The sequence below is a fragment of the Neofelis nebulosa genome, chromosome 8 (assembly GCF_028018385.1).
Source record: "Neofelis nebulosa isolate mNeoNeb1 chromosome 8, mNeoNeb1.pri, whole genome shotgun sequence".
NCBI lineage: Eukaryota > Metazoa > Chordata > Mammalia > Carnivora > Felidae > Neofelis > Neofelis nebulosa.
In genome coordinates, this window is record NC_080789.1 from 94,325,565 (window position 1) to 94,352,135 (window position 26,571).

General features: G+C 43.0%; 1 protein-coding gene and 1 long non-coding RNA gene across 2 annotated transcripts; both read left to right on the plus strand.

Annotated features, from left to right (window-relative positions):
* Window positions 1-678: 678 nt before the first annotated feature.
* LOC131519955 (uncharacterized) lies at window positions 679-25,553 on the plus strand. Its single transcript, XR_009265886.1, has 5 exons — window positions 679-2,422; window positions 9,417-9,967; window positions 18,820-18,924; window positions 20,777-20,836; window positions 25,491-25,553. It is a non-coding gene; the product is annotated as an uncharacterized LOC131519955 (long non-coding RNA).
* Window positions 10,224-11,692, plus strand: LOC131519951 (large ribosomal subunit protein eL29-like). Its single transcript, XM_058743595.1, has one exon. It carries the CDS (start codon window positions 10,982-10,984, stop codon window positions 11,414-11,416), a length of 435 nt encoding a protein of 144 aa, XP_058599578.1. The 5' UTR covers window positions 10,224-10,981; the 3' UTR covers window positions 11,417-11,692.
* Window positions 25,554-26,571: the final 1,018 nt, after the last annotated feature.

The window sequence follows — 26,571 nt, forward strand, 5'->3', positions numbered from 1 at the left end:
CTTTGGTTTCAATCTGACATGAAGAGAGTTGAATGAAGGGATCTTCAGAGCGTTACCAGAAAGAGAACCAGTTCCAAACTCAGGTTCAGCTGCTCACCACTCGCAGAACAACACTTGAGAGATAAGTGATGGTAGGAAAGGACAGGTTGCTTTGTTCAGGAAGCCAGCAACCTGGGAAAATGGTGGACTAACGTCTCCAGGACCATCTTCCCTGTCCAGGTGAATCCGGAGGGTTTTAGAGGAGAAGGCATGGGGAAAATGGGGCGGGGTAGGGAGCTACCCAGGAGGTGCAGGTACCCAGGTGGTTAGTCGCATGTTGACATGACCCTGAACAGACTTGCTGGCATCTGCAGCAGCTGTTTGTAAGCGTAGGCAGGCCTCATCAGCTGGGAAAGTTTGGTCAGCAGTCTGCAAATCTCGAGGAAAGTAGGTTAGTTCAGCTGCAGACCAAGGGACTGAGGTCAGCAAGCAAGGAGTGCATGAGCTCGAAGCAAGTTAGCCCTTAAGACCAGTTACAGTGCTATTACAATAGTACTTCAATGATTCTGTATGTTGATGCACTTGCTCAAACAAAGAAAGAGCGTGGACAGTGTGTCCTTACAGTGCAGCGTTCATAGGATTCCAGGGAACTGGGCACAGAGGGGATTGTGCCTGTCCTGGCCTGTCTCACCATCGGTGGCTCCTCTCCCTGAGGCCTGTGGTGACTGACAGAAAGACATCAGAACAAAGGCTGCTATGCCTGGACATGCACAGGTCCCTCTTGGACGAGAAAGTGAGTCCCGAGCAGCAAGTTGGGCACATGACTCACACTTACCATGGGAGCAAGGAGCCCCATAGCCCCCCACCCAGACTTCTCAGGAAGGCCTTCCAGGTCACCCCAGAAAGAGCTTCCTGCCTTGTTGCTTGTGAATGTCTTCCCCTGTGAGAAAGCCCTTTTAACCAGTCATGTTCTCAGTTACAGGGAAGAAAGTCTATTCAAACCAGTTAAAAAGAAAGGAGTTTATTAGGAGACTTTCCTGGTCCCTGAAAAAGCACAAGAAATGAGTTAGGAGGCCACAAAACCAAGAGACTGCAGGAATGATACCTGGATTGTCACAACAGAGAACTATTTCAGCAAAACACCACAGTGTCCTGTTGCCCGGCCCCTATGCCCTCAAGGACCGATGGCCAGAAGCCCCACTCCCGTTGCCCTGACAGACCAGAGGTCTCGCCATGTGCACATCAAAACTACCATCTCCCCAAACATGGCCGCCCCTTCAAATTGCTCCAGATTATCTGCTTCATTTGCATGTGTGCATGCCATATGCCACCACCAACCGGTCTGTGAGTGCCCCAATGGGAAGAAAACTGGTATGGGGAAGAAAATGAACAAAAACAAAAAACTATGGGGCGCCTGGGTGGCTCAGTGGGTTAAGCGTCCAACTTCAGCTCAGGTCATGATCTCACACTCCGTGAGTTTGAGCCCCGCGTCAGGCTCTGTGCTGATGCCTCGGAGCCTGGAGCCTGCTTCGGATTCTGTGTCTCCGGCTCTCTCTGCCCCTCCCCCGCTTATGCTCGGTCTCTCTCTCAAAAATATATAAAACGTTAAATAATAATAATGTTAGTAATTAGTAATAATAAAAGACCATTTAATAAATAATAATGTAATAATCATAATTTAATAAGAATAACTTAAGTCATAATTTAATTTAGTAGTGGGGTCTTCTGTTCTCAAATCTCTCCCACATTCTTCACTTATGCTTTGAGATTCACCTCAGATACCACCTCCTCTTGAAGGACTCCTTGACCTCCCCCTTTCCTTCCATGTTTAGAAACTATGTTTTGGGGTTCAGGGCAGGGCACCCCACAATATTGGCATATTGATTATTTTGAATTCAAGTTACTTGAGAAACAGCCAGTGCAAGAAGGACACTCTGGCCCTCCTGTCTGTCCCCCGCTCCTTTCTGCCTCGAGAAGTTGAGAGACATCCTTATCGCCAGAGATAGGGAGTTCAAGGCCAAGAGGGTTGTGTAAACAACATCTGCTTAGTGTCTTCATTAATTATTATCCAAGCTAAAGTTTTTGTCTTGTAGTTCTTTACCACTTTATTGTTCCTTTGTCTACAAGGCATATAAACATCTTGTTTTGGTCACTTCCTGGGCGTTGTATCTTTGAGGCCCCATACATACAAAATTAAATTTGTTTTTCCCTTGTGAACCTGTTTTGTGTCCGTTTAATTACTAAGGGTAGAAGGAAAGTTTCTCCGACATATGCTTAGCATCCATCATCTGCGCCCCCCAAACACCTGTGCGTACCTGTATCGTTGCACTTACCACACTGTTGTGATGAACTGTTTACTTTCTAGGTGCATTCGGACCATGAACTCAAAGGCAGGGACCATGGTTCATTCATCTCTGCATCACAGAGCCTAGCCTGGAATACGGTAGGCACTTCACACATATTTAGTGAAATGAAACTCCGGTGTAGTAGATTTGATTTTTAACTATCCTTTGGCTTGCAGTGAATGGAGATTTGTCAGGAACTCAGCTGGGCTGAAAAAGAGAGGGGAACTGCCTGTTGCCAGAGTGGCCGATCAAAGCAAGGAGCCAAAAGTATAAGAATGAACGCTCTGACCACTTGCAGTGATGGTTTGAGCAGGAGTCCCAAACCAGAGAAAACTCTGTCTCCCCCCGTCCATTTACCCCATGGGATAGCACACTGGTTGAGGGTCAGGGGCATCAGCAAAGATGTGGGGTTGTCTCTCTGTTGAGGGAGCCCCAAACAAAAGACTCTGGCAGTCCTTTTGACTCTGGGGTCAAGTGAACCTGAGGGAGAAGTGCTGGATACTGAATCAGAAAGTATCTTTAAGGCTCCTTTTCCTCCACTTCCTCCTGAAGGAGGCCTCCCCAGAGGCACCGAAAGTAGACTGCTGGCCAAAACTTTAGAGACCTGGGAATGAAGGAACCAGGGCTAGGAATGATAGTGGTAAAGAGCATGACTGCCTGGGTCCTTGCCTATGCCCCCCTCCAGAGACTGCGTTGCACAGGCCGGGCACCAAGGCTGGTGTGGTGAGGGTGGCTTTCCCTGTGAGCCTTTGTAATTGCCTCTGGTCAGGCTTGAAAAAATCACACATGTGTGTTTAACCAGGAGCCCACCTCCTGGTTATTAGAAGCCAAAACACAGAAACAATGAACCAGAAGTTCCGCTCTCTTGTTGTGGCCCCGCCACTGGCCAGGATTCCTGAGGGAGGCACGTAGAGCTGACATCCTCCAAAGACATCCTCCAACGACAAATTCCTAAGAGAAGGGTCCAAAGCTGTGGATCTACTAAAGTGAAGCAGAAATGCACACTCTTGTAGTAAATTAGGAAAGGCCAACAAAACTATGACCTACTAGTTCTCTATACCCTGGAAAAATTGGTGCCGTTCTTTTGTTAAAAGCAATAAATGAAAAGTAAAACAAAAGTCAACATGTGAGTTTTGTCTTCCCAACACCAAATTTGTGGTGTCTTTTCTAACACCAACAACCAACTCTCTGACACCAGCTGGGTGACCAACAATTCAATTAATTCAGTGTTGACCTTAGCTATCCAGGGTTAACACCAACCTGACAAGTCAAAGGCTCAGTCCCACAGGACTGTCCTCACTCCAGGCACCAGTCATAAGCCCCACAGGGCCGCCCAGACTTCTGACAGACACACCATAAATCGGGGCTCCCAGAACCCCTTCCTCAGTTTCCATAATTTTCCAGAAAGACTCACAGAACTCAGAAAGACACTTAATGATTACCGGTTTATTATACAGGATACAACTCAGGAACAGCCCAGTGCAGGAGAGGCATAGGGAAAGGTCTGGGGGCTGGGGCACACAGGCATACCTTCCATGCCTCCCCAGCTGTGCCACCTTCATGGCACTTTGATGTGCTCACCAACTCAGAAGCTCTCAAAACCCCATTGTTTAGGGATTTTTGTGGAGGTCTTGTTATGTAGACATGGTTGATTGAATCATTAGTCATTGGTCTAATCTCTGGCACCTCTCAGCTCACCAGAGGTTGGGGGCAGGTCTGTAAATTCTAACCATCTAAGCCCATGGTCGGTTTTTCGGGCATAAAGCCCTCATCTTAACATGGTCTAGAAGCCATCTCCTTAGCATACAAAACACACTCTTAGCACTCAGGAAATTCTCAGCGTTTCTCGGGAAACTCTCAGGCCAGGAACAGGGCCAAAGACCAAATGTATTTTTTATACCAGTGTCAGGCTTGCTGAAGGTGGACAGGTTGGGAATAGCATGAGAGGGCAGCTCCTCACTTGCAGCTTCCAGAAACTGCTGTCTTCAATTCATGCTCAATACAGGGCAGCTATTGTTGTTAGTAGTATGTATATTCATTCTTTACAATTGGTGTTCATTGAATACTATATTGATTCCTGGGGCTGCTTGTAAGAAATAACCACAACTCAGTGGCTTAAAACAATCCAAATCTGTTCTCTCACAGTTCTGGGGTCCAGAAAGATGAAATCAAGGTGTTGGCAGGGCGTGCCCCCTCTGAAGCCTCTAAGGGAGAATCCTTCCTTATCTCTTCCAGCTTCTGGTGGACTCCATGGCTTTAACTCCTGCCTCTATATTTACATGGCCTTCTTCTCCTCTCTCCATGTCTATCCCCTCAGTGTCTCATATAAGGAGCCCTTGTTATTGGATAGAGGCCTCGCTCAGAGAATCCAGAATGATCTCATATGGAGATGTTGAATTATTTCTGCAAAGATTCGTTTGCCAAATGACATGAATGTCAACCTACTAAGACACATTCTGCTCAACTCATGTACTCTCTAAAGGGAGACACAAAGCTTCCTCTGTTGCTTTTTCATTCCCAAGGCAGGGAGGTTTAAACACAGGTCTGGGTGAAAGCCAGTGAATAACTAGAGCTTTCCTGCAGAAGAAGTGAATGCAGGTTCTTATTGTTTTCTTCCTCTCTTTATTCTCTTGTTGAGACTTATGTGGCCAGGAAGGCCCAGAGGAAAAGGGTAAAACCCACAGAAAAGAACCACACTGCTAGCTGCTGGAAACAGAAACTTCTTAGGCTTTAGGGGAGAAGGGCAAGAGAAATTGATTCCTAAGTCCAGCTCAACTAAAAAAAAGAGTGGCAGACTCTCTCTCTCTCTCTCAAAAATAAATAAAAATATTAAAAGAACCAAAAAAAAAAAAAAAAAAAAGGGAGACACCTGGGTGCCTCAGTCGGTTAAGTGTCCACCTTTGGCTCAGGTCATGATCTCGTGGTTTGCGAGTTTGAGCCCCACGTTGGGTTCTGTGCTGACAGCCTGGATCCTGCTTTGGAGTCTGTGTCTCCCTCTCTTTCCACCCTTTCCCCACTTGTCCTCTCTCTCTCTCTCTCTCTCTCTCTCTCAAAACTAAATAAAAATATTTTTTGAATAAATTAATTTAAAAAAATTTTTTAAAGAGTGGCAGATCAGGTAGAAATTCGAGCATTTCTGTGGCATACTACCAACACTCTCTCATAAATCCTTACAGTGATACCACATTTTGTAATAGAAAACGATGGCTCCGAGGACTTAACACAACCTGCCACTACTAATTGGTGGAGACAGGATTTTAAAACCGTCTGCCTGCCTGCCTGCAAAGTCTCTATTCTTTCTGTCATGTCTAGCAGGGGAATCAAATAGCAGACTTCAAAACATGGCTACACTCTGCAGAAGTAACCATCTATGGTATCATTAGAGAAAACCTCCTAACCACCAGAGTTCTAAAACTATAGAATAATCATTTCCCTTTTTTCCAGAGATCCACAGAACTAGAAGGACCTTTTTCTGACTCATCCATTTCTGTCTGTGTCCCCAGCTTTCTTCTACTCTCCTATGTTTATTAAACACCTGCTAGGTGCTAGGGACATCCTTTAATTTAGCCCACAACTTCTGAAGTAACTATTATCTCTGTTTTACGGACTCTGTTGCAATAAAAATGAGCAATTTGCCTACCATTACATAGCTACTAAAAGTCAAGGCCAGTATTGGGATAGAAGTTGGTCAGACCCCAAAGCCAATGATGCAATTGGAACCTTGGGGTTATTATTTACTTTATCTTCTCAATACTACTTATTTGGTATTTGTATTTATTTATTTATTTTTAAATGTTTATTTATTTTTGAGACAGAGAGAGAGCATGAGCAGGGGAGGGGCGGCGGCGGAGGGGGTGGGGAGAGACAGAGGATCCGAAGCAGGCTCTACACTGACAGCAGCAAGCCCAATGTGGGGCTCCAACTCACAAACTGTGAGATCATGACCCGAGCCAAAGTCGGACACTCAACCAACTGAGCCACCCAGGCACTCCTGTATTTATTTTTTAGTCATATTGGAAATATGTCTACACTTAGTCATCATTGGCTAATCCCAAGGTGTCTTACGCTTCTTTACCTTCTGTCACTCGGGCATAGATAGAGATAAATATCTTCTCTACTCATCTGGGCTGGATATCTTTTTTCTGCTCCCCAGATCTAGTCTTCACCCATCTCTATTCAGCTCTGTGTTCCCAGGAATCAGGAATTCAGCAAATAGACCCCTTTGAATTCTGGTTACCAGTTGACTTTGGCCAATGGGGAACTCCAGCAGAAGGTTAGAAGGAGGGAGGAGAGCAGAGGCAACTTCATGGCCATATGACATGTGTTATCACACTGGATCCCATGTTAGCAAGTCCTCATGCTTGAAATCTTTAATAATTTTTGAGTAAGGAGCTCTGTATCTTCACTTTGTATTGGGTTCTGAAATTGTAGCCAGTCCTGGAGAAGAGGGAGTCTGGAGTGCCAAGATTTGTACTCTGTAGCCTCTCCATGCTTTCTCCCTCACGCCATCAGGTCTGGGATGATCATGGAGCCTCCACTGTTACTAGTCTTGGGGAACTTTACCTTGCGGTTTCCCTACACCATTTCCACACCTTCAATAATCTCTTTGACAGATTTGCGTGTACTCTCACTTTCTTTCCTGCCAGACCCCCTGTCAGTAAAGAGAGAAAATACATCCTTTTGTATATTCGATAAGCATTTACTGAGCACTTACTATAATTCAAGCAGTATTCCAGGCTCTGGAGATACAGCAGAGAAAATAAGGCACAAAACAGACAAACAGGACAGTTTTCCTACTCTGTAGGAGTTTATATGCTGGAGGGGAAGGGGAAGGAGACAAAAAATTCATAACATGCCTACGTAAATGATGTATCAGATGGTGGTAAGTGTTGTCGAGAAAATAAAGCAAGGAGAAGGGTATCACGTGTACTGGAGAGTGCTATTGTACAGAAGGTGGCCAGGTAAGACCTCCTTGGTGAGATCTGAGTAAAGTGAGGTTGCCTGCCTATAATAGGCAGAAAGCAGAAGAAAGATCCATGAAAATAAGCGAAGGAAATCAAAACAAAGGAGGATGTTTGAAAATGGGAAACTGCCCAACTAAGCCAAATACTGCAGGGGACAAAAAGAATCCAGATTTAAATTTAAAATTCAATGGTATGGCAATTAGGAGTAGACTTGCAAACTTGAAGAAATTTCTAGAAAATGGGAAATGAAAGAATCAGACCAGAGGAGATTCCTGCCTGCCCTGAGATCTTTGTGAATCCCTAAAATCATAAATTCAATTTTAGCAAACAATTCCTCCTGCAAAATGCATACCCACACAGAGAATTACAAAGTCATCCTGGGATGCTAGGGCTGTTGGCCATCAGCTGACCTCACCCCACTTGACCTATACTTAGTGCCTCAGAGAAACCCCTAATGGCTACATGCCATGGGTAATTAGAACTTCCCTCTGACAATTTAAATTGTGATTGCTGAATCCACAAATGGCAGAGGTCTTCTGTATATCAAAGGAAACCATGTGGGTCCTCATAATTAAGATGTAACATGGATGGGTAAAGACTTGTGCCACATGCACAAAAATCGACATAAAGCAGTGCTTCTTTAACTTTAATTAGATATCCAAGCCCCACTGTAGAGATTCTGATGCAGTAGAGACAAGGAATCTCCATTTTAAATAAGGGACCCCAGGTAATTCTGATGCTGGTGGTTGTTAGAACTGTTACTTGTAATACAATCAGAATTTCTTGGTGGTGTTTATGATACCCTAAGAATCATGTCTACATTTCTGTTTTCTTACTTCAATTTCAACCTTAGTCCAGTGACCACGCTTTACTATGTCCTGTACAGTCATCCTCTTTTATACAAAAGAACTGAATGGTTTTTACTTGACTTCAAAGGCAAGGAGAAGTTTTGGAGGGAGAACATAGGGTAGCCCTGAGGCCAAGGGGGAATCTTCAGCATGAGCTCAAGGAGGTCTCAAACAGACACTCCAACAGCCCATGTGATGGAGTTTCATGCAGCTCCACCTGATGATCAGTCAGCTGCTTCTTTCCCAAAACTAGGATTTCCTGAGTCCAGGTATGAGGACTCAGAAGGGCCAGGGAAGAATTTACCGTCAGGACAATGTCCCACTGCCTTTTCCAACTTGCGCTCCTCATCTGAACCATGGGAAATGCAGAAAATTATTTAAGTGACTATTTTCTTAATTCTCCTCTCCCCCTAATGGTACATAACTCATATACATTCCAGACACATAAGAGAGGTTAGCTCGTTACATACAAAGGCAATCTTTTGCCATTAAGGCTCAGTTTTCTCAAGGAATCCTGTTGAGAAAGGGTGGAAAATGTCCAGGATACAACCCTATTCACTGGCACTCCTAAACTCCTTCCAAGTGAGTCATAAGACACCCAGACATCGAGGGGGAAATTACAACTGTCATATATTGTCAAACAACTTCTCACTGAAACCAGAATCCAACAGGGTAATTGGCCCTTAAAAATATAACAAAGTAAGGGGCACCTGGGTGGTTCAGTTGATTAAACGTCCGACTTCAGCTCAGGTCATGATCTCACAGCTCATGAGTTCGAGCCCCGCATTGGGCTCTGTGCTGACAGCTCAGAGCCTGGAGCCTGCTTGGGATTCTGTGTCTCCCTCTCTCTGCCCCTCCACCACTTGAGCTCTGTCTGTCTCTCTCTCTCTCTCAAAAATAAACATTAAAAATATATATAACAAAGTAATGGGTATTGAGTTCTATTTCATAAATGAACATAAATAAGATAGAAAAGAAACATGCTATAGCCTAAGTAACATGCCTAGTGTGCAGTGAGAGCCCCACCCCACAGCCTCCCGGAGGGAAGCAGAGGCATAAACGATGAATGGCTGGATCCCACAAGATGTGAGAAGTAGTATTTTCAGTATCATTGAGTTCTAAGTATTTTCAAAGTTTGCTTATTATTTCTTCTGCTGCCCATGAGTTATTAAATGTGTGTTTTTAAAATTCTTAAATGTTTGGGGGAGGTTGTCATTACCTGTTTGTTACTGAAACTTATTTAATGCCATCGTATGTCTATACTGTCAATTCTCTGCAAGATATTGTTGGAGGAGGTCAGCAAGAGGACGTGACTGCAGGTTGACCCGTGAGCTGGACCCGGCAGTCGGAGGCTCCTCGCCTCCAATCCTGTTCTTGGAATATACACTCCGCTGGCCTTCCTCACTTCCAGAGGCTTCCCCAAGGACACGGCCTTGAGATAGGTGGTGATGAGAACACCCACATGGTGTACATGACTGAGCCCAGGTAAAGCCTCCATATAAACTTCTAAGATCTAGCCAGTGGTGCGGGGATTAACTTGCTCCTCAGGACAAGCCTCATATGTAAATTCCCTTGTTTATTAAACCTGCCACCCACCGACCTGGAGTGGCCTGCCTCTTTCTCTGGTTTCCCCTTTCTTTCTGCTTGCAAGGCCAGTTTCAGATTTCACCTGGGAAGCTCGGACAGGGTTGTGAACTAACTGTTGAGCCAGCCAGGACACTAAAGAAATGGGCCTTGGGAGAAAGGTATTCTACAGAACAATCCTGAGTTGGCCATCAATTTCTGCGTGCGGGGCATGGCGTCCCATGGATTAGAGGCTTGTGGACCACACGTGAGTATGGGGACACCTCGAAAACGCTTGTTGTCTTAAGGCACTTGTTTGAGAAACTGCATGTAGCTCACTGGGGGCAAAGAGAATCCCTCGGGAGGTGAGCAGAGTGAAGAGCAGGATGTGGTGACTAACAGTGAAGCGGATGTACTGTCCCCTGCCTTCGAACCCCAAACACGAAGGAAAGCAAAAGCCCAGCAACAGCAACCCCAGCCCCCAGGGAGCCCCCAGTTCAGGAAACATTCATGAAGAGAAAAGACACTCCCCCTAAGCTTATTGGGATAGCTGCCAAGTTCCTGAAAAAGGCCTGGGAAAGTATCCAGGTGTGGCTAGCACAGCTATGAGATGCAGGGGCCATGGGATTTCGCTGACTGGGCAGGAGGCAGAGAAAATGAGCAACATCAACCACATTCGCTGCTCTCTGGCAGCACCTGCATGGTACTCAGGGGTTCAAGGTAGTCACTCCCTTGTTGATTGGGTTATTCTAGCCTGCAGGGAAGCTCAGCCCAATGAGGAGGCCTCTTTGGGCACCAGGGACCCTGGAAATCTCTACAGGAATTACAAGAAGTTCTTAGAACTTCCTCTTTCTCTTCCGGTCCCAGGTGCTTCAGGAGTTCCGGGCTTCAGTATAGAAATTGCCCAATGCAAGAACCACACCACACACAACCAGTCACAAAAATTGCACAGAAGTGAAGAAACCCCAGTCACAAAGATATGAATATCCCTGTCTCTTTTTTTTAATGTTTTTTTTTATTTTTGAGAGAGAGTTGAGCCGGGGAGGGGCAGAGAGGGAGACACAGAATCCAAAGCTGGCTCCAGGCTCTGTGCTATCAGCACAGAGCCCAACGTGGGGCTCAAACTCACAGACCACGAGATCATGACCTGAGCCAAACTCGAACATTTAACCAACTGAGCCACCTAGGTGCCCCAAAGATATGAATCTCTTAAGGGAGTGGACCCCAAGTTCCTGAGGAACATGTGCTTTGCCAGAAAGCACAACAAGAAGGGCTAAAGGAGATGGAGGCCAGTAATGCCAAGGCCATGGCTGTATGTGCTGAGGCTATCAATGCCCTTGACAAGTCCGTGATCCCAAAGGTTGGCAGCCGCAAGCTCAATCAACTTGCTTACATCACTCACCCCATGCTCTGGAAATGTGCTCATGCCCGTGATGCCAAGGGTCTCAGGCTCTGCCAACCAAAGGCCAAGGCCAAGGTTCAAACCAAGGCCCAGGTTGTGGCTCTGGCCCCAGATGTGGCTGGAGGTGCCGGGTCCCTGATAAAGGCTCTAATATGGAGGCTTCTGTCTGCCAATGTGAGGACAGAAGGACTGGTGTTACCCTGGGCTTCTATCTGCAGGGGCTGGTATCTTTCTGTGCTAGTTGCACAAATAAACCTGAGGCAGGATCTGTTGAAAAAGAAAAAGAAAAGAAAATTCTTAGAGAATTGGAAATGAAACAGACCATCATCTATGCCCCTGTCTTTGAAGGCCCTAATCAGGCCCACATGCATTGCAGGAATGAAAACTAAGATTCTCTAGTCTGCTCCAGCACCCAGTATGGGATGCTGATGTCTGTGCTGAGCCCAGTCATGGGACAGACGTTTATGATGTTGGCTGATTCATTGCTGATCTGAAGGGGACTGACAAATGCCAGGAATGAGGATGGGCTGTAGAAAAGACCCGAAACAGAGAGGGAGCTGGAAGAGCCAAAAGGCTGTAAAGGACCCTATGAAAGTAGGAGAGGGTTCCGGAAGATGGCGGCGTAGGAGGACGCTGGGCTCACCGCGCGTCCTGCTGATCACTTAGATTCCACCTACACCTGCCTAAAGAACCCAGAAAACCGCCAGAGGATTAGCAGAACGGAGTCTCCGGAGCCAAGCGCAGACAAGAGGCCCACGGAAGAGGGTAGGAAGGGCGGCGAGGCGGTGCGCGCTCCACGGACTGGCGGGAGGGAGCCGGGGCGGAGGGGCGGCTCGCCGGCCAAGCTGAGCCCCCGAGTCGGGCTGGCAAAAGCGGAGGGGCCGGACGGACTGTGTTCCGACAGCAAGCGCGACTTAGCGTCTGGGAGGTCATAAGTTAACAGCTCTGCTCAGAAAGCGGGAAGGCTGGAGGACAAAGGGAGGGAGAGCTGCTGAGCCCCCGGACGGCAGAGCTCAGCTTGGCGGGGAACAAAGGAGCTCGCCAGCGCCATCTCCCTCGCCCATCCCCCAGCCAAAATCCCAAAGAGAACCAGTTCCTGCCAGGGAACTTGCTCGCTCCGCGCAAACACCCAACTCTGTGCTTCTGCGGAGCCAAACCTCCAGCAGCGGATCTGACTCCCTCCCGCTGCCACAGGGCCCCTCCTGAAGTGGATCACCTAAGGAGAAGCAAGCTAAGCCTGCCCCTCCCGCCCCCGTGCACCTTGCCTACCCACCCCAGCTAATACGCCAGATCCCCAGCACCACAAGCCTGGCAGTGTGCAAGTAGACCAGACGGGCCACACCACCCCACAGTGAATCCCGCCCCTAGGAGAGGGGAAGAGAAGGCACACACCAGTCTGACTGTGGCCCCAGCGGTGGGCTGGGGGCAGACATCAGGTCGGACTGCGGCCCCGCCCACCAACTCCAGTTATACACCACAGCACGGGGGAAGTGCCCTGCAGGTCCTCACCGCTCCAGGGACTATCCAAAATGACCAAACGGAAGAATTCCCCTCAGAAGAATCTCCAGGAAATAACAACAGCTAATGAACTGATCAAAAAGGATTTAAATAATATAACAGAAAGTGAATTTAGAATAATAGTCATAAAATTAATCGCTGGGCTTGAAAACAGTATACAGGACAGCAGAGAATCTCTTGCTACAGAGATCAAGGGACTAAGGAACAGTCACGAGGAGCTGAAAAACGCTTTAAACGAAATGCAAAACAAAATGGAAACCACCACGGTTCGGATTGAAGAGGCAGAGGAGAGAATAGGTGAACTAGAAGATAAAGTTATGGAGAAAGAGGAAGCTGAAAGAAAGAGAGATAAAAAAATCCAGGAGTATGAGGGGAAAATTAGAGAACTAAGTGATACACTAAAAAGAAATAATATACGCATAATTGGTATCCCAGAGGAGGAAGAGAGAGGGAAAGGTGCTGAAGGGGTACTTGAAGAAATTATAGCTGAGAACTTCCCTGAACTGGGGAAGGAAAAAGGCATTGAAATCCAAGAGGCACAGAGAACTCCCTTCAGACGTAACTTGAATCGATCTTCTGCACGACATATCATAGTGAAACTGGCAAAATACAAGGATAAAGAGAAAATTCTGAAAGCAGCAAGGGATAAACGTGCCCTCACATATAAAGGGAGACCTATAAGACTCGTGACTGATCTCTCCTTTGAAACTTGGCAGGCCAGAAAGGCTTGGCACGATATCTTCAGTGTGCTAAACAGAAAAAATATGCAGCCGAGAATCCTTTATCCAGCAAGTCTGTCATTTAGAATAGAAGGAGAGATAAAGGTCTTCCCAAACAAACAAAAACTGAAGGAATTTGTCACCACGAAACCAGCCCTACAAGAGATCCTAAGGGGGATCCTGTGAGACAAAGTACCAGAGACATCACTACAAGCATAAAACATACAGACATCACAATGACTCTAAACCCGTATCTTTCTATAATAACACTGAATGTAAATGGATTAAATGCGCCAACCAAAAGACATAGGGTATCAGAATGGATAAAAAAACAAGACCCATCTATTTGCTGTCTACAAGAGACTCATTTGAGATCTGAGGACACCTTTAGATTGAGAGTGAGGGGATGGAGAACTATTTATCATGCTACTGGAAGCCAAAAGAAAGCTGGAGTAGCCATACTTATATCAGACAAACTAGACTTTAAATTAAAGGCTGTAACAAGAGATGAAGAAGGGCATTATATAATAATTACAGGGTCTATCCATCAGGAAGAGCTAACAATTATAAATGTCTATGCGCCAAATACTGGAGCCCCCAGATATATAAAACAGTTACTCATAAACATAAGCAACCTTATTGATAAGAATGTGGTCATTGCAGGGGACTTTAACACCCCACTTACAGAAATGGATAGATCATCTAGACACACAGTCAATAAAGAAACAAGGGCCCTGAATGATACATTGGATCAGATGGACTTGACAGATATATTTAGAACTCTGCATCCCAAAGCAACAGAATATACTTTCTTCTCGAGTGCACATGGAACATTCTCCAAGATAGATCATATACTGGGTCACAAAACAGCCCTTCATAAGTTTACAGGAATTGAAATTATACCATGCATACTTTCAGACCACAATGCTATGAAGCTTGAAATCAACCACAGGAAAAAGTCTGGAAAACCTCCAAAAGCGTGGAGGTTAAAGAACACCCTACTAACGAATGAGTGGGTCAACCAGGCAATTAGAGAAGAAATTAAAAAAATATATGGAAACAAACGAAAATGAAAATACAACAATCCAAACGCTTTGGGACGCAGCGAAGGCAGTCCTGAGAGGAAAATACATTGCAATCCAGGCCTATCTCAAGAAACAAGAAAAATCCCAAATACAAAATCTAACAGCACACCTAAAGGAAATAGAAGCAAAACAGCAAAGGCAGCCTAAACCCAGCAGAAGAAGAGAAATCATAAAGATCAGAGCAGAAATAAACAATATAGAATCTAAAAAAACTGTAGAGCAGATCAACGAAACCAAGAGTTGGTTTTTTGAAAAAATAAACAAAATTGACAAACCTCTAGCCAGGCTTCTCAAAAAGAAAAGGGAGATGACCCAAATAGATAAAATCATGAATGAAAATGGAATTATTACAACCAATCCCTCAGAGATACAAACAATTATCAGGGAATACTATGAAAAATTATATGCCAACAAATTGGACAACCTTGAAGAAATGGACAAATTCCTAAACACCCACACTCTTCCAAAACTCAATCAGGAGGAAATAGAAAGCTTGAACAGACCCATAACCAGCGAAGAAATTGAATCGGTTATCAAAAATCTCCCAACAAATAAGAGTCCAGGACCAGATGGCTTCCCAGGGGAGTTCTACCAGACGTTTAAAGCAGAGATAATACCTATCCTTCTCAAGCTATTCCAAGAAATAGAAAGGGAAGGAAAACTTCCAGACTCATTCTATGAAGCCAGTATTACTTTGATTCCTAAACCAGACAGAGACCCAGTAAAAAAAGAGAACTACAGGCCAATATCCCTGATGAATATGGATGCAAAAATTCTCAATAAGATACTAGCAAATCGAATTCAACAGCATATAAAAAGAATTATTCACCATGATCAAGTGGGATTCATTCCTGGGATGCAGGGCTGGTTCAACATTCGCAAATCGATCAACGTGATACATCACATTAACAAAAAAAAAGAGAAGAACCATATGATCCTGTCAATCGATGCAGAAAAGGCCTTTGACAAAATCCAGCACCCTTTCTTAATAAAAACCCTTGAGAAAGTCGGGATAGAAGGAACATACTTAAAGATCATAAAAGCCATTTATGAAAAGCCCACAGCTAACATCATCCTCAATGGGGAAAAACTGAGAGCTTTTTCCCTGAGATCAGGAACACGACAGGGATGCCCACTCTCACCGCTGCTGTTTAATATAGTGCTGGAAGTTCTAGCATCAGCAATCAGACAACAAAAGGAAATCAAAGGCATCCAAATTGGCAAAGATGAAGTCAAGCTTTCGCTTTTTGCAGATGACATGATATTATACATGGAAAATCCGATAGACTCCACCAAAAGTCTGCTAGAACTGATACATGAATTCAGCAAAGTTGCAGGATACAAAATCAATGTACAGAAATCAGTTGCATTCTTATACACTAACAATGAAGCAACAGAAAGACAAATAAAGAAACTGATCCCATTCACAATTGCACCAAGAAGCATAAAATACCTAGGAATAAATCTAACCAAAGATGTAAAAGATCTGTATGCTGAAAACTATAGAAAGCTTATGCAGGTAATTGAAGAAGATATAAAGAAATGGAAAGACATTCCCTGCTCATGGATTGGAAGAATAAATATTGTCAAAATGTCAATACTACCCAAAGCTATCTACACATTCAATGCAATCCCAATCAAAATTGCACCAGCATTCTTCTTGAAACTAGAACAAGCAATCCTAAAATTCATATGGAACCACAAAAGGCCCTGAATAGCCAAAGTAATTTTGAAGAAGAAGACCAAAGCAGGAGGCATCACAATCCCAGACTTTAGCCTCTACTACAAAGCTGTCATCATCAAGACAGCATGGTATTGGCATAAAAACAGACACATAGACCAATGGAATCGAATAGAAACCCCAGAACTAGACCCACAAACGTATGGCCAACTCATTTTTGACAAAGCAGGAAAGAACATCCAATGGAAAAAAGACAGTCTCTTTAACAAATGGTGCTGGGAGAACTGGACAGCAACATGCAGAAGGTTGAAACTAGACCACTTTCTCACACCATTCACAAAAATAAACTCAAAATGGATAAAGGACCTGAATGTGAGACAGGAAACCATCAAAACCTTAGAGGAGAAAGCAGGAAAAGACCTCTCTGACCTCAGCCGTAGCAATCTCTTACTCGGCACATCCCCAAAGGCAAGGGAATTAAAAGCAAAAGTGAATTACTGGGACCTTATGAAGATAAAAAGCTTCTGCACAGCAAAGGAAACAACCAACAAAACTAAAAGGCAACCAACGGAATGGGAAAAGATATTTGCAAATGACACATCGGACAAAGGGCTAGTATCCAAAATCTATAAAGAGCTCATCAAACTCCACACCCGAAAAACAAATAACCCAGTGAAGAAATGGGCAGAAAACATGAATAGACACTTCTCTAAAGAAGACATCCGGATGGCCAACAGGCACATGAAAAGATGTTCAACGTCGCTCCTCATCAGGGAAATACAAATCAAAACCACACTCAGATACCACCTCACGCCAGTCAGAGTGGCCAAAATGAAGAAATCAGGAGACTATAGATGCTGGAGAGGATGTGGAGAGACGGGAACCCTCTTGCACTGTTGGTGGGAATGCAAATTGGTGCAGCCACTCTGGAAAGCAGTGTGGAGGTTCCTCAGAAAATTAAAAATAGACCTACCCTATGACCCAGCAATAGCACTGCTAGGAATTTATCCAAGGGATACAGGAGTACTGATGCATAGGGGCACTTGTACCCCAATGTTTATAGCAGCACTCTCAACAATAGCCAAATTATGGAAAGAGCCTAAATGTCCATCAAGTGATGAATGGATAAAGAAATTGTGGTTTATATACACAATGGAATACTACGTGGCAATGAGAAAAAATGAAATATGGCCTTTTGTAGCAACGTGGATGGAACTGGAGAGTGTGATGCTAAGTGAAATAAGCCATACAGAGAAAGACAGATACCATATGGTTTCACTCTTATGTGGATCCTGAGAAACGTAACAGAAACCCATGGGGGAGGGGAAGGGAAAAAAAAAAAAAAAAAGAGGTTAGAGTGGGAGAGAGCCAAAGCATAAGAGACTGTTAAAAACTGAGAACAAACTGAGGGTTGATGGGGGGTGGGAGGTAGGGCAGGGTGGGTGATGGGTATTGAGGAGGGCACCTTTTGGGATGAGCACTGGGTGTTGTATGGAAACCAATTTGACAGTAAATTTCATATATTAAAAAATAAATAAATTAAAAAAAAAAAAAAAAGGACCCTATGAAAGTAACCTGAATGAAATGTGGTTTGACCTCACTGCTGCGGGGATCCCATCTGAACAGATAGACCAACAACCCAATGCTGTGTTGGTTGTTGTATGGGAAGCTTTAAAGCCTGAACAATTCAGACCTGCCCCATCTGCCTCTACCATCCCTGATGCCCCACCTGCTCCAACAGAGGCTTTAGGAATACAGTCTTATTTACGGTGGGTGCCTCCCAATGCCCTGGGCATAGGATGCAAGCCAAGATTACCTCCAGGTGAGGGTCAGTAGAGGTGACCAGAAGCCTCGTATAGAGCTCACTATTCACTGGTCCTCCAGAAATAAACAAAGGGTAAACTCTGGTAGACCCTGGAGCTGAATGTACTCTAATACATGGTAACCATCAGAAGTTTCCTGGCCCCTCACACCATTGATAATTAAGGAGGGCAAATAGTTACGGTCAGAAAGGTCTTTTTGACACTACAATTGGGTGTTCTCCACCCCTGCCCAAGAACATGAGATTTTTACCTCCCCAATACCAGAGAACATATTGGGCATTCATACCCTCCAAAGTCAATCTGCAAACCTGTATTGCTGAATTCCACCTGCAGTTACAGTAATCAAATAAGTGCTGACAGGAAATGCCAGATGGGAACTGGTAAGCCTGCCACCCCCATAAGGGGTGGTAACAGTCAAACAATATAAGTTCCCTGGGGGCATAAGGAGATAAGAGAAACTTATCCAGGAACTGCTCAGAGTGGGTATCATACTTCCTGCCCATCATGCTTTCCATAGCCCAGTAAGATCTGTAAGTAACCTTCATGGCAGATGACAGCGGAATACTGAGAACTGAACAAGACGGTGCCCCCATCCATGCAGCTGTTCCCAACATCGCCACCATCTTAGATACCTTGGCCAGGGTCCTAGAGTGTATCATGCTATGCTACACTTAGCAAATGTCTTTTTCAGAAACCCCCTGGCACCTGAGTCACAAGATTAATCTGCCTTCACATGGCGGCGGGGGCCGGAGGGGGGGGGGACAACAATGGAACTTTCAAGGACTTCTCCAAGTAGCCCAAGATCTGTCGCTATTCTCCTTCCCCTCATCAGTACAATGGGCCCATGACATTGACGATATAATGTTAACATGCAAAGATATGCTTGTTGCAGGACACCTTGCAGGTGACACACTTACAAGGGAGAGAATAGACAGTGAACCTACAGAAAATTCAAGGCCCAGGCACTACCATAAAGTCTTGGGAGTCATTTGGTCAGGTAAGACACGTGTTGTCTCGGAAGCTGTGATCGCTAGGTTGTGAGCCCATCCAATCCCTTTAAGTGTGAAAGAAGTACAAGCCTTTGTAGGGATTTGGTGGTTTTAGAGAACGTTCATTCCCCACTTGACACAGTGCCTCTATTCCTTATCCTGCCTAGAAAAGAAAGGGAATCAAAGCAGCAAGCACCTTTGAGAAGACAAAAGTACTAGTGAAGCAGATGAAAGCTCTGGGCATCTCCAAAGCAGGGCCAGCATTTGAGTTAGATGTGTCTGTGACTCCAGAAGGGCTGGGTCAGGCACTGTGACAGAGACAACAGAAAGACAGAGTGCCCCTGGAATTTTGGTCCTAGCACTAGAAGGGGGTAGAACCCCAATATACTGCCATAGAGCCCTAGCAACTGACCCTTCCGTAGATACAGGAGATTGGGTGCACAGAAAGACTGGCCGCCATTGCACCCAGGCAGGATGACATGTTGCTACAGACTCTGGATTGCCCTTGAAATAAAGTGAGTTGGTTTAATGCAGCAACAGCATGTCCTGTGTGTTCTACACAGTGTCCAAGGCAACCACCAAAGGAGTCTGGGACCAGCCGCCGGAGTTCCTAACCGATGAGAGATTGATTACATTGGCACTTGCTCCTCTGATCATTCATGCCCACATTATGATCATTCCATGCAAGATAAATATTTTTGGTGCTGGCTGTGCCAGTGGGAGGGGCACTTAAAATTCCTCTACTAAAAATAGTCCCTTCCAGTTTTTAGCCCAAATTCCTCAGCACCATTGCCTTTCTTATACTCTTCTGAGTGGTCCCCCTTTCTACTCTCCTCCACAGTGTTTCCTGTGGTCTTGTTGATATCAAATATCATCCAAGCTACACCAATAACTGTTGTTCTAGGGAGTATGGAAGACCTTCAGTCTTTTTTCTAACTAATTTTTAATGACTTTTATAACTAATTCTAATTTTTAATTAACTTTTTCTATCAATAAGGTAGTAGCTACCTGATTGCATAAGTAGCTCATCTTTATTTGGGATAATTTTGAAATCATAGATAAAGCACAAAGAAAAGAAAGAACACTCATGTTTCCATAGAAGTTTCTTTATATAGGAAAGCCACTCATAATGTTTTATGTATACTTTAATACCTTGTTTCTATGCATATATACCTAATTATTTTACGTAAGTGGATAATATGATTAATACTCTGAATTTATGTTAATATAATTTATCTGGCTCTCACAGATTCAGAGATATTCCACTCTCATAGCCACAGTGCACTATTTATTTATTTATTTATTTAAATGTTTATTTATTTATTTTGAGAGAGAGACAAAGAGAGCATGAGCTGGGAAGGCGCAGAGAGAGAGAGAGAGAGAGAGAGAGAGAGAGAATCCCAAGCAGGCTCCACACTGCCAGTGCAGAGCCTGTAATGGGGCTCAAACTCACAAACCAACCACGGGATCATGACCTGAGCTGAAGTCAAGAGTGGGGTGTTAACCAACTGAACCACCCAGGTGCCCCAATAGTGCACTGATTATTTAGCACGTATGCTCTCCCATGGTAATTTCTTTCCCCTGAAGCCTTAGCATGACTTCAGTTCATGGCACTGCCTGAATATGCGCTGTTTGTGCCTATTCCAGAATGCATTCTCACCACACACTTATCAGCCCAAGACCTGCCTCTGTGTCCAGATCTCATCTTTCAAATAACCAACAGTGAGAATTTGTGTATATATGAAACCAAATAGACTAAGTTTTTGAGCAATCAGAACAGGAAATTGAGCTCATGTTGCTCACACCCTTACGTGAACCAGACAGGTGCCCACTAGCTAACTCCTTTTGTTCTGATTTCAGGATCTCAGGAGACAAGTATTTAGCATGTCTGTATGAAGGAAATGTACCACTCATGACAGGGTGAGTATTTCAGTTTGTGCAAATTTCATATTTCTTATTGTTAGTGAATGCATTGTAGCTTATAAATTTATCTCTTATTTTTTTATTAATTTTTAAATGTTTATTCATTTTTTCTTCTTTTGTTTTTTTTTTATTATTTTTAATTTTTAATTTTTTAAAATTTACATCCAAATTTGTTAGCATATAGCGCAACAATGATTTCAGGAGTAGATTCCTTAGTGCCCCTTACCCATTAAGGTGCCCCTTACCCATCCCGCCTCCCACAACCCCTCCAGTAACCCTCTGTTTGTTCCCCATATTTATGAGTCTCTCTGTTTTGTCCCCCTCCCTGTTTTTATATTATTTTTGTTTCCCTTCCCTTATGTTCATCTCTTTTGTCTCTTAAAGTCCTCATATGAGTGAGTTCATATGATTTTTGTCTTTGATTGACAAATTTCACTTAACATAATACCCTCCAGTTCCATCCACGTAGTTGCAAATGGCAAGATTTCATTCTTTTTGATTGCCGAGTAATACTCCATCATGCATATATACCACATCTTCTTTATCTATTCATCCATCAAAGGACATTTGGGCTCTTTCCATACTTTGGCTATTGTTGATAGTGCTGCTATAAACATGGGGGTGCATGTGTCCCTTCAAAACAGCACGCCTGTTTCCCGTGGATAAATGCCTAGTAGTGCAATTCCTGGGTCGTGGGGTAGTTCTATTTTTAGTTTTTTGAGGAAACTCCATACTGTTTTCCAGAGTGGCTGCACCAGCTTGCATTGCCACCATCAATGCAAAAGAGATCCTCTTTCTCCACATCCTTGCCAACATCTGTTGTTGCCTGAGTTGTTAATGTTAGCCATTCTGACAGGGGTGAGGTGGTATCTCATTGTGGTTTTGATTTGTATTTTCCTGATGATGAATGATGTTGAGCATTTTTCATGTGTTGGTTGGCCATCTGGATGTCTTCCCTGGAGAATTGTCTATTTATGTTTTTGTTCATTTCTTCACTGGATTATTTGTTTTTTGGGTGTTGAGTTTGATAAGTTCTTTATAGATTTTGGAAACTAACCCTTTATCTGATATGTCATTTGAAAATATCTTCTCCCATTCTGTCGGTTGCCTTTTAGTTTTGCTGATTGTTTCCTTTGCTGTGCAGAAGCTTTTTATTTTGACAAGGTTCCAGTAGATTTTTGCTTTTGTATCCCTTGCCTCCGGAGACGTATTGAGTAAGAAGTTGCTGCGGCCAAGTTCAAAGAGGTTTTTGCCTGCTTTCTCCTTGAGGATTTTGATGGCTTCCTGTCTCACCTTTAGGTCTTTCATCCATTTTGAGTTTATTTTGTGTATGGTGTAAGAGAGTGGTCCAGGTTCATTCTTCTGCATGTTGCTGTCCAGTTTTCCCAGCACCACTTGCTGAAGAGACTGTCTTTATTCCATTGGATATTCTTTCCTGCTTTGTCAAAGATTAGTTGGCCATACATTTGTGGGTCCATTTCTGGGTTCTCTATTCTGTTCCATTGATCTGAGTGCCTGTTCTTGTGCCAGTACCATACTGTCTTGATGATTACAGCTTTGTAGTATAGCTTAAAGTCTGGGATTGTGATGCCTCCTGCTTTCGTTTTCTTTTTCAAGATTGCTTTGGCTATTCGGGGTCTTTTCTGGTTCTATACAAATTTTAGGATTATTTGTTCTATCTCTGTGAAGAATTCTGGTGTTATTTTGATAAGGATTACATTTAATATGTAGATTGCTTTGGGTAGTATTGACATTTTAACAATATTTGTTCTTCCTACCCAGGAGCATGGGATCTTTTTCTATTTTTTTTTTTTTTGTGTGTGTCTTCTTCAATTTCTTTCATTAGCTTTCGATAGTTTTCAATGTATAGATTTTTCACCGCTTTGGTTAGATTTATTCCTAGGTATTTTATGGTTTTTGGTGCAACTGTAAATTGGATCGATTCCTTAATTTCTCTTTCTGTCGCTTCATTGTTGGTGTATAGGAATGCAACCAATCTCTGTGTGTTGATTTTATATCCTGCAACTTTGTTGAATTCATGAATCAATTCTAGCAGTTTTTTGATGGAATCTTTTGGGTTTTCCATATAGAGTATCATGTCATCTGCACAGAGTGAAAGTTTGACCTCCTCCTGGCCGATTTGGATGCCTTTTATTCCTTTGTGTTGTCTGATTGCAGAGGCTAAGACTTCCAATACTGTGTTGAATAACAGTGATGACAGTGGACATCCCTATCTTGTTCCTGACCTTAGGGGGAAAGCTCTCAGTTTTTCCCCATTGAGGATATTAGCGTTGGGTCGTTCATATATGACTTTTATGATCTCGAGGTATGCTCCTTCTCTCCCTACTTTCTTGAGGGTTTGTATCAAGAAACAATGCTGTATTTTGTCTCAATCTGCATCTATTGAGAGGATCATGTGGTTCTTGTCCTTTCTTTACTGATGTGATGAATCACATTAATTGTTTTGCAGATATTGAACCAGCCCTGCATCCCAGATATAAATTCCACTTGGTCATGGTGAATAACTTTTTTAATGTATTGTTGGATCCGGTTGGCGAATATCTTGTTGAGGATTTTTGCATCCATATTCATCAGGGAAATTGGTCTATAGTTCTCCTTTTTAGTGGGGTCTCTGGTTTTAGAATCAAGGTAATGTTGGCTTCATAGAAAGAGTTTGGAAGTTTTCCTTCCATTTCTAATTTTTGAAACACCTTCAAGAGAATAGGTGTTAACTCTTCCTTAAAGTAGAATTCCTTTGGTAGAATTTCCCTGGAAAGCCATCTAGCCCTGGACTCTGTTTTTTGGGAGATTTTTGATAACTAATTCAATTTCCTTACTAGTTATGGGTCTGTTCAAATTTTCTATTTCTTCCTGTTTCAGTTTTGGTAGTGCATATGTTTCTAGGAATTTGTCCATTTCTTCCAGATTGCCCATTTTATTAGCATATAATTGTTCATAATATTCTTATTATTGTTTTTATTTCTGCTGTGTTGGTTGTGATCTCTCCTCTTTCATTCTTGATTTTATTTATTTGGGTCCTTTTCTTTTTCTTTTTGATCAGACTGTCTAGTGCTTTATCAATTTTGTTAATTCTTTCAAAGAACCAGCTTCTGGTTTCATTGGTCTGTTCTACTGGTTTTTTTTTGGTTTCAATAGCATTAATTTCTGCTCTAATCTTTATTATTTCCTGTCTTCTGCTGGTTTGGGGTTTTATTTGCTGTTCTTTTTCCTCCAGCTCCTTAAGGCGTAAGGTTAGGTTGTGTACCTGAGATCTTTCTTCCTTCTTTAGGAAGGCCTGGATTGCTATATACTTTCTTCTTATGACCACCTTTGCTGTGTCCCAGAGGTTTTGGGTTGTGGTGTTATCATTTTCATTGACTTCCATATACTTTTTAATTTACTCTTTAACTTCTTGGTTGGCCCATTCATTCTTTAGTAGGATGTTCTTCAGTCTCCAACTATTTGTTACCTTTCCAAATTTTTTCTTGTGGTTGATTTCGAGTTTCATAGCCTTGTGGTCTGAAAATATGCATGGTATGATCTCGATGTTTTTGTACTTATTAGGGCTGATTTGTGTCCCAGTATATGTTCTATTCTGGAGAACCTTCCATGTGCACTGGAGAAGAAAGTGTATTCTGCTGCTTTAGGATGAAATGTTCTGAATATATCTGTTAAGTCCGTCTGATCCAGTGTGTCATTCAAAGCCATTGTTTCCTTGTTGATTTTTTGATTAGATGATCTGTCCATTGCTGTGAGTGGGGTGTTGAAGTCTCCTACTATTATGATATTGCTATCAATGAGTTTCTTTATGTTTGTGATTAATTGATTTATATATTTGGGTGTTTAAATATATATATATATATATATATATATATATGGGCACATAAATATTTACAATTGTTAGGTCTTCTTGATGGATAGACCCCTGGATTATGATATAATGCCCTTCTGCATCTCTTGGTACAGTCTTTATTTTCAAGTCTAGATTGTCTGATATAAGTACGGCTACTCCAGCTTTCTTTTGTTGACCATTAGCATGATAGATGGTTCTCCATCTCCTTATTTTCAATCTGAAGGTGTCTTTCGGTCTAAAGTGGGTCTCTTGTAAACAGCATATAGATGGATCTTGTTTCCTTATCCATTCTGTTACCCTATGTCTTTTGATTGGAGCATTGAGTCCATTGACGTTTAGAGTGAGTAGTGAAAGATATTAATTTATTGCCATTATGATGCTTGTAGAGTTGGAGTTTCCGGTGTTCTCTGGTCCTTACTAATCTGTGTTGCTTTTGGTATTTTTTTATTTATTTATTTTCATTTTTTTTCTCCCCTCATTGAGTCCCCCTTAAAATTTCTTGCAGGGCTGGTTTAGTGGTCACAAACTCCTTTAATTTTTGTTTGTCTGAGAAACTTTTTATGTCTCCTTCTATTTTGAATGACAGCCTTGCTGGATAAAGAATTCTTGGCTGCATATTTTTCTGATTCAGCACATTGAATATATCCTGCCACTCCTTTCTGGCCTGCCAAGTTTCTGTGGATAGGTCTGCTGTAAACCTGATCTGTCTTCCCTTGTAGGTTAGGGACTTTTTTTCCCTTGCTGCTTGTGTGAACCAGACAGATGCCCACTAGCTAACTCCTTTTGTTCTGATTTCAGGATCCCAGGAGACAAGTATTTAGCATGTCTGTATGAAGGAAATGTACCACTCATGACAGGGTGAGTATTTCAATTCGTGCAAATTTCATATTTTTTATTGTTAGTGAATACATTGTAGCTTATAAATTTTTCTCTCATTTTTTTATTATTTTTTTAAAGCTTATTTTTGAGAGACAGAGAGAGACAGCATAAGCAGGGAAGGGGCAGAGAGAGGGAGACACAGAATCTGAAGCAGGCTCCAGGTTCTGAGCTGTCAGCACAGAGCCTGACGCGGGGCTCGAACTCATGAACTGAGATCATGACCTGAGCCAAAGTCAGACAAACAACTGAACCACCCAGATGCCCCTATATCTTATTTTTAAATTGAATTAGGCCTCAAGAGATTGGCCATCTCTTATTAGCTGACAATCAAGTTTCTGCACCATTAAAGCTGAAAACCATGGTGACATCATCTAGGCAATTCCATCAGTGGTAGTAGCATATCTGGGCTCCCAGCCATCGGGTTCCTTAAAATATGTTGTGTCACTCTGCCTACAGCAATTCCTGGTATGTTCCACTCCCAAAGCAATAAAGTTTTGACTCATCCTCCTATTATCGTGTAATACCTTGTTCTTTACATATCATTCAAATGGGCCAATGAGTTACAAATAACTTTTTAGTAGTAAAATTTTTTTAAATTAAGCAACGCATGAAATTCCAGAGTCTTTGAGTTGAACTGCATAGACAGAGGGACTTTAAAATCTTTTCCCTGCTTTCCTCCTCTCTTTCTTCTGCTAACATCTATCTACTCACTTTAAGAACCAGCTCCAGACTTGATGTACCTCACCCCAGGCTGTACGCTTCCTTCTTTCAACTCCCAAAATACCTTGTGTTGATCAATCACTGCACTTACCACACTATAATTACATGCTTATGCCTTGACTGCCCTGAGAGATCATTGAAAGCAGATTTTGTCTTATTCTTCTTTGTAATCCCTAACATCTAGCAAAGTTTCTGATGCATGTTCCTTTATGAATAAAGGAATAAATGTCTAAAGCACTAGCCCACATGTAGTTCAAAGACAGCTGTGTGACTTGATATT